Source organism: Trematomus bernacchii, unplaced genomic scaffold (genome assembly GCF_902827165.1).
Source record: "Trematomus bernacchii unplaced genomic scaffold, fTreBer1.1, whole genome shotgun sequence".
NCBI classification, from domain to species: Eukaryota; Metazoa; Chordata; class Actinopteri; order Perciformes; family Nototheniidae; genus Trematomus; species Trematomus bernacchii.
In genome coordinates, this window is record NW_022987720.1 from 22,737,884 (window position 1) to 22,750,053 (window position 12,170).

Genomic DNA, 12,170 nt, shown 5'->3' on the forward strand with positions numbered 1-12,170 from the left:
TAAATAAAAGAAAGGGGATAAGTGAAATAATGTATTTGACCTTAAATGTCTGTTAGAAATAAGGTGCAGTAAACATAACTAGACTTACACAGTTTCACTGAAATTGTAGATAAACTAAATATTTCAAGTCTATTTTAAAACTCCATAGACTTATTTAAAGGGTTTAAGATAACACTAAACTGTCCTTAGCAAGGCAGAATTTCGCTTGTTGAAGTATATAGTCAGGGGTGCACATAACTGGTACGCAGGTACGCATGCGCGGCAACAATCTGAAATGCGTAACGTCACTTGTGTCACAACGCGCCTTTGCGTACCTGATAGGTCATCAAAACAAAAACACATATTTCGTCTATACGCAGGGGTGCACATAACTTTTTTAGTGAGTTACTCAGATGAGTACCAGGAGACAGCGTTTGGTACTCACCCCACATGAAGCGTGGTTTTAATAAGTGCAGTCTTCCTCACTGTCCTCCTCAGTGTCTCCTTCACTGTCCTCTATTTACACTTATTGCATGCTAGATGATGAAGATGCACCTCCCTGTCTCTTTTTAAGCCTCCGATTTGCTTTCTCCAAAACTTGTTGCCAAAACTGTGAAGTCCTTGCATTTCCTGAGGCCAAGTTGAAGGATCAAATACTAAGAAATTATCACATGACTTGTAGTTATATCTGATTTCAGAGGAGGGAAGTAACAAAGTACATTTATTCAAGTACTGTACTTAGGTACAATTTATGCTACTTTGTACTTCTACTCCACTACAGTTCAGAGGTAAATCATGTACTTTTCCTCCACTACATGTATTTAATACATTTTAGTTACTTCACAGATCTGGATGAATGATGTGAAATATAATCAAGTCTTAAATCAGACTTTAGTTCCACCTGGAGTAAATTCACAAGCTACCCTGCAGTAGCCTATACAAAGTCATTCAAACTAATTTTTAAAGACTTTAATGATCAATAATTATAAAACATATCATATACATTATTATGAAATGGACCAATCTGCAAAATGACTACTTTTACTGTCGCTACTTTAACTAGGTGTTGATGATAATACTTTTCTAATTTTACTTGAGTAACACTTCATCCACCTAACCCTGTCTGATTTCAAACTCTTCCATTAACAGCCTGAGTAAGTTTGCAGGCAGCTGTGTGTTTTACTCCACTTTGTTGTAAATAAAACTGCAGCAGCTTGACCACAGAGCGTGAACGTTGTGATCAGCTGATTTTGCGCAGTTCTCCAGTGTGTGCGCGGGGCACAGAATGTGCACAGGGGAGTCTCCCACTGCAGCCAGTTGATGTAGTTTTGGTACAATTATGTTGTACACACCGACGTTAACAGCAGCCCCGTCTGTGCACACGGCGACCAACTCTGTCGTCCAGTGATCTAAGCCTCTTTCTCCTGTGAAGCTTCACAGGTCCGTCGGTTATGTCCTGCGCGGCACAGCCAGCACCCAGTTCAATCAGTCATAGAAAGTCCGAAGATTTTTGCAGGGAGCGAAACGGCAAAGTGGCTGCTTAATGTCTTTGTTTTTTTTGGACATGTCTAATAATTTACTCCACTGAGTGTTGACAAGAAACACGTATAGACGAAATATGTGTTTTTGTTTTGATGACCTATCAGGTACGCAAAGGCGCGTTGTGACACAAGTGACGTTACGCATTTCAGATTGTTGCCGCGCATGCGTACCTGCGTACCAGTTATGTGCACCCCTGGTAATGATTATTATTGTTTAACAACTAAGTACATTTTCTTTGCTATCTTCGAGTATGGTTATCATTTTAGTGTCGTACCAATTTTTATGTATGAATCGTTACTGTTATTGTTATTATTATTATAAATAAGTAATACACATATACATACACCCAAGACACTGTGGTCAAGTTCTATTGTCAAAGTAATGAAAAAGAAACTTGAAATATATTATTTTCTTCCATTTCAGAGTCATTACTTGGAGTAAACGTCACCACTTCTTTACACAGACACTTCAGCTGAGGTAATTTATTTTAACAATTTTTTTATACCGATATAATTGTTGTTTTTAAATATAGCCTGATTATAAGGGATAGAACAGGACACAGAAGGCATTACCGTATACAGATGGAGCCTCTTATTTTGGACTCCAGCATACAGCTTCCTGCCGACTGCCAGCCAGTTGCCAGCCAGTTGCCTGCCAAAGACCAGTATTCAGGAATGTTAGGCCCTCCCACTATTCTCCAATTTCAGGGTTTAACCAGGAGATGGCGCTATATATTAAATAACTAAGACTTAGTTTTTCACAATAGAAAATGCAGATATTATATAAAAAACTAAAGTTAAAATCTTGTTTTTAATGCCCCAAGAGCAATAACATCTTGTCACAAGCTTTTTGGAAGAAAAAGACTGACTCAAGAGACCTGTAGTTGACTAATTACAGGCCTCAATAAAGTTCTGCCATTGGTTGTGAAAAACAACGGTGGACATAGTGGAAAGTGAAATTGACATTGTCGAATTTAATAAAAATACAAAATAATGTATCTGTGTACGTGTTTTACTATGTGATCTGCACTTATCAAACATCTAATTAAGGCGAGACACCCCAGGTGAATAGGGTATTTTTAACTTAAAGATATCAGCTAAATATTTCTCCAGTTAATTACTTACAATAAGGCAATTGTTTTTTGTATTACAAGTTTTCTGAAATAGCATGTTTAAATATCCAAATGAACCATTATCTCATGAAATATGCGCATATTTTAACACATTTCAGGAACCGAAATCTGAACTTTGGATAAAGCCAGGATCAAAATTATTGTTTCATTTTGTAGTCATATTAGTATCTAAGGCTTTTACAGAAGGGATTTTGGATATCTCTTTGTATCACTCCATAAATCAGAAAATACTGTCAACAGCCCTAAAATATCAATTTTCACCATGTTTTTAGGTATAAAATGTTATATAATTCAGGCTATGAATTATATATGACCAAACCCTTCTGTAAAAGCCTTCATAATATTGATAGGAATATAACTGGAAGGTTTGGTGTATGTAACTGCTGAGTGATTCTACAATTTAGGGTACATTCCATGTCCATTGATGTCCATTGATGATAATTATAATTATTCTAACTATTTTCTTCAAAAATATCATATTTTGCCTATTATTGGAAAGCATGTTATAATATCACACAAACATTATGTGCATCCTATGCTTTATTTAGCTTGAAATGTGTCATGATGTTCTTAAATTGTCAGTTTTTGCTATGTCCGTTTTTCAGTTGAGGGTGTCTTGGATTCAAAATAATGAATAAAAACCATTAAAGTAAATTTAAAAAATGATTCATTTATTTCAAAAGTCTAAATACTAAAGAATAATAACATATTTTTAATTGATTTCCCCCTTTAAATAATTTAAATATCTTAATATATGAATGTCCGCAAAAGTTCTGTCAACTATGTTTCTAACAGAACTTCCCCCTTTAACTCAAAAATTGTTTGTCCCAATACCATGTCACCAGCATCACATGATGCCATGTTCCTCTTTGGCAGACATTTTGAACACACTGTGGTGATTGTCCTCTACATTTTTACAATATTTTATGTATAATAGCACATGGTCAATTAATATACTCATTGACAATCAACAATGTTACGTACATTGTTATGGTTTACAATTGTTTAATGATTTTAATTCAATTATATGTGCAAATGTGATGTTAACCTGTTCAAGAAAATGACATGTGGTCATCCAGGCAAGGCCTACCATTGAAATGATGGGTCAAAATAGGGAAATTGTCAACTAGGTTACCTGTCAACTGAGTTACCCAGTACTGTAATAACTGTAGTAACTTAGTTGACAGGTAACCTAGTTGACAATTTGTACGACATGTAGACGTCATTACACATCATTATCAATGGAATTTTGCACTTCTGCCTTGAAATTAACATAGTGCTGATGGTTAATAATGTGTCCAGTCAACTATGTTATTTGCGTCAAATGTTTGACTTTCATTGTCAACTATGTTGCACCTCATTTTTTCAAATTTAAAATATCTAAAATAGTGCTTCTGATATCCTTTATAGTATAATGTATATCTACACAGGTTGGAGTTTTACATGACATCTCTTAAAACTATCAAAATGACCTGTATGGTAGTTTTATAATACAAAATATCCCTAAACTTAATGACAGTGCTGAACATATCACATGAAAAAACAAAACTTTAATACAATTATTTTTTAAACTTTAAAAAATCTTTGGATATATGGTAGAATAGACTCAAGAGCCTTTCAAATTTGATTTTACTTGAAGTGCAGGACTTAATCAAATGATTGTAATGACATCAAGTTTGTCCGTAACATAGTTGACAAACTGAGTAGTGAAAACATCCTTTCCCTTAAAATAAAAAAATATATAAAAATGTTTAAGCTTTGCAACTAGTGGATATGTTACACTGAGGAATATACTAACTTGAACCACTGATTGTTCTATCTATACATTTTATTTGGCATTAGTAAATAATTATGCACATTTACAGATATTTTACATGATATGAGTGATAACACGTGTTATAAGGGCTATTTCGCACAATAGGTGTGCCTTGAGATTTTTACTTGTCCTTTGGTGTGCCTTGGGCACAAAAAGTTTGGGAACCACTGCTGTAGAGAAATGTAAACGTTCACCATCCCCCACCCGCCTACTGTATGTTGCTTTTTGACATGTAAATGAGTAACTACCCCCCTCTGAGTGAATACCTGTTGTACCTGTCCGGGGCTAAGCCCATAGGACGATGCTCTGATGTCATCACCCTCGCACATTGGTCATATGTTTACAAAAAACGATGTTAACACTTTCTCGTTCTTAATATATGCTATATTTAGGGTCGATATGTGTTGAATTTACTTTAAAATAGCAGATCACTGTGATTCACTTCTCCGCGGCTCCTCCGTGCAGAGAGGCCCCCCCCCGTTGACAATTCACGAGCGTCTAACTCTCTCCCCCCTGTGAAGAGATATCACAGGGGGGGGTTGGGACACACACATTCCGATGGCCAATTCGTTTTAAACAAAGAGTGGGGTGGGGGCTGGTGAACGGTATGGTCAATGTTTGTAAACACTGTGACATTTTGACTTTATTTGATCATTTCAGTTAAAAACTAACGCTCATATTTCATATTACTGTTTTGCCTGGCTGGACCTGTAATTTACAGGAAAGGAGTGCACGCTACTAAAGAGACACGCTACCATGGAAACCAAACAATGGTGTTGCTGTATTGAAGTCAGAGTGGAAACAGTCATATTTGGAGCGTTATGTTAGAATGAAACAGCGAGGTCGTGACTCACAAAAAAAAAGTGTTACTTCACTAACTGTAAGCTTGTCACTCAGAGTAACCTACAGTTAACTTAACTGTTGGAAAAGAAAGATCAGAGTTAGGAGTGTGAACACACAGCTGAGAGCTGCCGTTTCATTCTGACTGTTTAAAAAACGGTAACAACGGACTATTTTTCTTAGCGGATGCATGTAAATTTAAATCAATACATAGAACTATGTTTTAAATCAATAAAAATATTTTCTAAATCCATAAAAGCATTTTAATTAATATTGGGAGTCATGTCGTTACTTTGTTGAGAATGTGGCCATGTAATAAGCGGGATAATTTGCAGCGACTTGGTCATTATGGGGAAAAATAACACCCAGGGATCAAGATCCCTCCGCGACGCGGAGGGATCAGTAATTTTTAGTGAATTACTGAGTTTAGGCACGTTAATAACATTTTAATGAAGTTGAATACAGTATATTCATATTTGTCAGTGATTTCATGTCAATTCGGCGAACATAAACGATTAAATTAGGATTAAAAATCGAGAGCCGGCTGCTGTTCGTTACGGTAACCCAACTAGGACACTTGACACAGTGGCTTTTGGCAAAGCACACAAAGAAAACAAAAAAAACCGAGAGAGATGAGTTATTGTTATTACAACGTGACTTCACTATTATTTAACAACTATTTTTATTGGGTTCTTTTATTTGGGGTTAAGTACATTGTCAGAATAAGTGAGAAATGGATTTAACTTCTGTTAGACAGCTATCATACTGAATAAATATTTATGCAAAAATGTATGGCATTAATAATGTATATCTAATTACATTTAAAAATGTATGGCATTAATAATGTATATCTAATTACATTAACTGTGAATGTCTTTCATTTTATTTAAAATGAAATAAAATTACATAAAACATTTTCCATAAAAAAGTTGATTCAAGAACAAATCAGTACTTTTCTTATATGACTATTATTGCTAAATTTGAAAGGTCTTTACCAGCTTTGGAATTATATATATATATATATATATAGCACCTTCTGCCATCCCATCTCTACTGACATATGGATCTTAACAAAGATCCGCTATACATTAGTACCAGATATACTGTACACGGACATTTTAGTGAACCAGACCAGCTGTTTCCGCCGGGTCTTCGCTTCCCGGGCATCACGTTGTTTACAAGTGTGTTCAGATGCTAAATGACAAGTGCAAGTGACAATTGTTGTCGTCTTCTCTGTGAACGTTTTTTTCTCCGTTATTTTGCCATTTTCAGATTTAAATTTCGAGCGGAAAGCTAACCAGGAAGTAATAATTACTTAAGCGGAGAACGGAGAAAGTAAACGTTACAGCAGGCATAACAACAGCCGGTGTTTATTTTATTATAATATATATCATTTGTTTTAAAGCTCAATATATAGTTCTGTCCGTGACATATGGATCTTAACAAAGATCCGCTATACATTAGTACCAGATATACTGTACACGGACATTTTAGTGAACCAGACCAGCTGTTTCCGCCGGGTCTTCGCTTCCCGGGCATCACGTTGTTTACAAGTGTGTTCAGATGCTAAATAAAAGTTTAGCTTGTACTTTTGATACCCCGCCTCTCGGCACCACAACATCCAGTTTACTGTATTTCACATGAGCGATGTCGAACATTGAAAAGTCCTTATAAAATCTCTGTTATTAGATCAGTACTTTTCTTATATGACTATTATTGACTTGAACACTGAGAATGTATTTATTAACTTCAGACATTTGAAATATTTGAAATCAGATGAAAACAAACTGTAACGGACCCTGCCGTGTTATCTATGATTACTATGCCTTACTGTACATTCATAATTTCAGCCGGAGGTAGGTGGTAGGCGTTGCGGAGGAGCAGATTGCGAGTGAGGTGCCTGTTCTAAACGAACTATTCCAGCTGTTATAAAGCATTAAATAAAAAGTAAGCAAGGAATACAGAATGTTTCGTTACGTAACTTTGTTGAGAATGTGGCCATGTACATGTAATACATGGGATCATTTGCAGCGACTTGGTCATTGTGGGGAAAAATAACACCCATCCTGATCGTTTCAATGAAGTTGAATACAGAATATTCATATTTGTCAGTGATTTCATGTCAATTCGGCGAACATAAACATCAATGATGATGATTAAATTAGGATTAAAAATCGGGAGAGCCGGCTCGTTCGTTTTTTCCGACTAAACAACATCTATTATTTAGAAGTTGATTTCACATGACTCCAGTGTGGAACCCCACTGCACCCCCTGGTGGATCAATGATCCATTGCAGCTGGCTTCACAATAATTAAATGTATTTATCATGGGGGCGGTATCAAGTCTGACTGGGGGCCGGCCGGCCATCACGGAACGTGCATGAACCGATCACGACCCTCGCACTTTAAACTGTCCAAAATAAGACGCTTCATCTGTAGGGTCTTTTTGCGATGACTGCACTCAAAGAGAACAGCATTAACATGTTTGGGGATAAGTTAAATAATTTATTTTACCTTCAATGTCTGTAAAACGTAAGGTGCAGTAAACATGAACAGACTTATACATTTTCACTGAAATTGTATAAAAACTAAATCTTTCAAGTATATATTAAAACTAGATAGACGTATTTAAAGAGTTTAATATAACACAAAACTGTCCCTATGGAAGTAGTACGCTTATCAAGTATATTCTGCAAACTCATAAGCAAGTACTGTGAGTATTTATTGAGTGGGACAATGTAGCTTTTTATCAAGTGAAAGTGAAAAATGTTTACAGTTTTTAGTTATTTTAACCGTGTACACATTTGAGTCAGTATGAGAAGTTGCAAAGCAAAGGGATTTACAATATTATAATAATACTTTACTATACATGATGAATGTCGTGAAATATTTGATCTCAAATGTTGTATCGATAATGTTTTTACAACAATTTCTTGTTGAAGCCATGGGAAACTCGACCCCCCCACCTTCTCCAAAAGGTAAGTAACTCAACGTTTTTCTAAACATTGCCTAATAGATCAAATCAATCAAAATTAGACTAATGTTTTACTGCAAATGTTCACTTTACTTTTCAGTTCTGCCTCAAGAATGGAGGAAGGGTCCTTGGGGGTGAGTTCATTTTTCAGTGTGTGGTGTCTCTGGTGTTTGGTGGCTTTTATTCAAATAACAATTTTTAAAAGCACAACAATGAACCGACACACTCCTTTGTTGAGACCCACCTTTGTTATGCAATCTTTTCTATTTGTTGTCACTTTTCATAATCATGGTGGTTTCTTTTCTTGGTTCTCAGTGACACCATTATGCAAAACTGATAATAATTTGATCTAAACTAAAGTCTAATGTTTTTCCATTGAACAGAAACAAAGTGAGAGATTTACAGATTGTGAAGGATTACCAGCCTTTTAAAGAGGATGTCCAGCTCAGATGTATGCTTTATGGACCTGTTGGTGCTGGCAATTCCAGCTTCATCAACGCTGTCGACAGTGTTTTACGAGGCAAAATAACTCGTCGAGCTGCTGCAGATTCATTCTTCCAGAGGAGCTTCACCACAAAAGTAAGAATCCCTGAAAGCACAAAAGACACAACAACAATTAAAAACCACAGAACATATTTTTCTCTGGCTCAGTGGTTAGAGCTGGTGCCCCATGTTCTGAGACTCAATCCCTGCTGATGCAAGTTTGAATCTGGCTTGTGGTCCGTTAACACAGTCTTCTTTTTATCTCCCCCCTACCAAGAGGTTGATTCTCAAATAAACCGGATAATCTGGCCCCCCCCCCCAAAAAAATGTTTTGCGTTACAATATTCCGTTTTTTAATTGTAGTTTGAATTTTTTAAATGTGGTTTTTGATTTTAAGTTTTTATTTTTTTATGTTGATTTGTGTTTTTTCTTTTAAATATTTTCTGTTTTGTGAAATTATGTTATGTTTTAAAGGTTAGGGCAACCATAACGGCATTTTTTTTTGTCTTACAGTACAGAGAGTACAAAATCCAAAAAGTACCAGGGACACATTACCCTTTTGTCTTCAATGACATCATGGGCCTTCAGAAGGATGCAGAAAAAGGAGTTTGTGTGGAAGACATCAAACTGGCCATGAAGGGACACGTGAAGAATGGTTACCAGGTACAACTTGGTACAACACAATCCCACATTGTGGTCATTTTCTACTATCAATATTATGGATGGAATGTATGAAATATGAAATATGGAAAACTAACGAGACTCCATTAGAAACTATTGTATTTGTGCATGCAAATTATTATTTTATTATTAACATTTTTTTCCAGTTCAATCCTATCTCTGCCATTTCGGAAGATAACCAACACTACAACAGAGACCCCTCTCTAAATGACAAAGTTCATGTTCTGGTTTGCGTCATCCCTGGCAACACAGCAGGATTGCATAATGATAATAACCCAACACAGTTACTGACTGAGGATTTCGAGACAAAGTTGAGGGAAGTCAGATTTGAAGCCAGGGACATAGGTAAGGGTTGGATAATAAATGAACAAATACAATTATATGCATTGTATTTTAAAAGTATATTTAATGTATCATAATTCTAATAAAATATAATAACACAGTAAAATAACGTGACCAACTTTATTTTAACCGAGTCTGATTCTCCTCTGTATTGGCAGGGATTCCTGAAATTGCTATTCTCACCAAAATTGATGTAACCTGTCCAGAGGTCGGCAAGGATATACAGAACGTGTATAAGAGCAAGTACCTGAAGAAAAAGGTTAGTCTCTATTGGTAATTTAGTTTTAGACAACTGTAATTCAAGTTGGAATATCATTTTCTTTTACACTGTTATATTTTAACAGCAAAATCTCCTTGGATCAGCAGTTTCATTTCTTAAATGTCATATTCTTAAATGTAGATTGAGGAGATGAGTGGCAGGCTGGGTTTTCCACAAAACTGCATCTTTCCTGTGAATAACTACCACTCAGAGCACGAGACAAGTGATAACACAGATACACTGATACTGAGCGCACTGAGAGGGATGATTGAATGTGGAGAAGACTTTGTCAACGACCTGTAAAACTACATTCTGCTGAGGCAGATCTTGTTTTTATAACAACATGTTTTTTACAGGTCCTATTAACAATTATGATAATTACATGAAGTGGGCTAAATGGCTTTTAGTTTTTTTTTTGCAGCCTGTAATGCATCATATCTATACTATAAATGATGGTGTCTCTATGAGTAAAGTATGAAAAGGCTTTATTTTTCCTATATTTGATGTTTTCTTTGCATTATGATATTGTTAGTTATATGCTTTGTTGATTCAGGAGGTAATTTATATTTCCGTCTCAAGGTAATCGAGAATCTGAATATTCGTAGGTCGAAGATGATTTGGTTGAAACGTGTTCAGATTAATGATAACATATGCTGTACCTCTCATTGATTAAAAAGTGTTTTGTATATAATGATAATTTTTTAATATAACCAGATCATATTCATCACATAATGATAACATCAATATTTTTAAATGACATAATAAACATAATTGTTTCAATCAAGACAACAGATCAGAGCAGTTCTGTGATTTGCAGCTCATTCAGATCAAAGCAGCTTCACTTGTCTCTAAGAAAACCCTCGTCAGGTTTTAAAACATGCATGTGATTACACTCTCAAAAACATTACATGGTGTTTCTTATTTTTGCTTGTATTAAATGGTTCAACAATGATGTACATTACTTGTTTAAAATATTTTGTGAATCCATATTTTGTTGTGACATTGGGAGGCTGCAAAGTCATGATAATCAGTGCCTGTTTTATACAGTGTGCCTATTCTAGGATGGTTACATTTTAATGCTTTGATTTCTATGAAGATGAAGCTGTTGATCTACAATCTTTTGATTCTCACCAATAATATTTTGAACAATAAATGCATTCACACATTCAATTGTGACTTAGTGTGTACTGTAGTCGTTTGGTGTAAATCCTCATTGCTGAAAAAGTAAGGTTGAAACATATGTATTCAAACTTTATATGAATGTAAAGGATAGTCAAGGCAGCACATTTATTTGGGTTGTTGACACGCAGCAAATCATTTTTGGGTGGTCTCTGCTGTTTTGCTTCTAACGCTATGGCCTAAAATGAATAATTGTACCGTATGGTTTAACAACAGCAAACTTGACATTTCACTCAGTAACAATGCCTCTACTTAAATGTCTTTAGAAATGTCCCTCTAATCACAAATGCTACAAACTCACTCAGATTCATTCCAATTTCATACATTTTCTTTAAGTAGATTTAGAATAAGCAATTTGGAGAAAAATATTATATAACAACTTGTTTTTGTTCAGAAAATGACATCACCTTACTGTAATGCAGCCACAATAACACTGATGCCATATCACACTATTGCACTGTAAAAATTTACCAGCATTTCACTACATTTAACAGTATTATTTTACAGTGACATATTGTAATCAAGGCCCCCTGTAATATCCCAACAAATACATGTAAAAAGGACTGTATCCTTGGATTTCACAGCATTTAACTATTATTTCACAATAAGATACTGCAATCAAAATCCTCTGTAATATCACAACAACATTGTAAACATTGCAAGGATTTCACAGCATTTAATAATCATATTACAGAGAAATATTGTAATAAAAAGCCCCTGTAATATCACAACAACATTGTAAACATTGCAAGGATTTCACAGCATTTAAGAGTATCATATTACAGAGAAATATTGTAATAAAAAGCCCCTGTAATATCACAACAAAATATCTATAAAACTACAGTAAAATTGGATTTGACATTATTTAACTATTATTTCACAGTAAAGCACTGTACTCAAAATGATCTGTAATAGCACAACCCATTACTGTAAAATTTGAATTG

General features: G+C 35.1%; 1 protein-coding gene across 2 annotated transcripts in view; it reads left to right on the forward strand.

Moving 5' to 3' along the window:
* Positions 1-12,170, forward strand: part of LOC117492943 (interferon-induced protein 44-like) — a 40,610-nt gene that overhangs the window by 17,994 nt on the left and 10,446 nt on the right. Inside the window, exons 2-9 of one of the 2 annotated variants that reach the window (XM_034143375.1) lie at positions 1,945-1,998; positions 8,251-8,286; positions 8,383-8,416; positions 8,666-8,861; positions 9,279-9,428; positions 9,593-9,791; positions 9,947-10,047; positions 10,189-10,367. In XM_034143375.1, the coding sequence (XP_033999266.1) occupies positions 8,253-8,286; positions 8,383-8,416; positions 8,666-8,861; positions 9,279-9,428; positions 9,593-9,791; positions 9,947-10,047; positions 10,189-10,350 (876 nt within the window). In that variant the 5' untranslated portion in view covers positions 1,945-1,998; positions 8,251-8,252 and the 3' untranslated portion in view covers positions 10,351-10,367. Of the gene's footprint in view, positions 1-1,944; positions 1,999-8,250; positions 8,287-8,382; positions 8,417-8,665; positions 8,862-9,278; positions 9,429-9,592; positions 9,792-9,946; positions 10,048-10,188; positions 11,218-12,170 lie in introns of those variants that run through there. The other variant, XM_034143374.1, reaches the window with a different exon arrangement.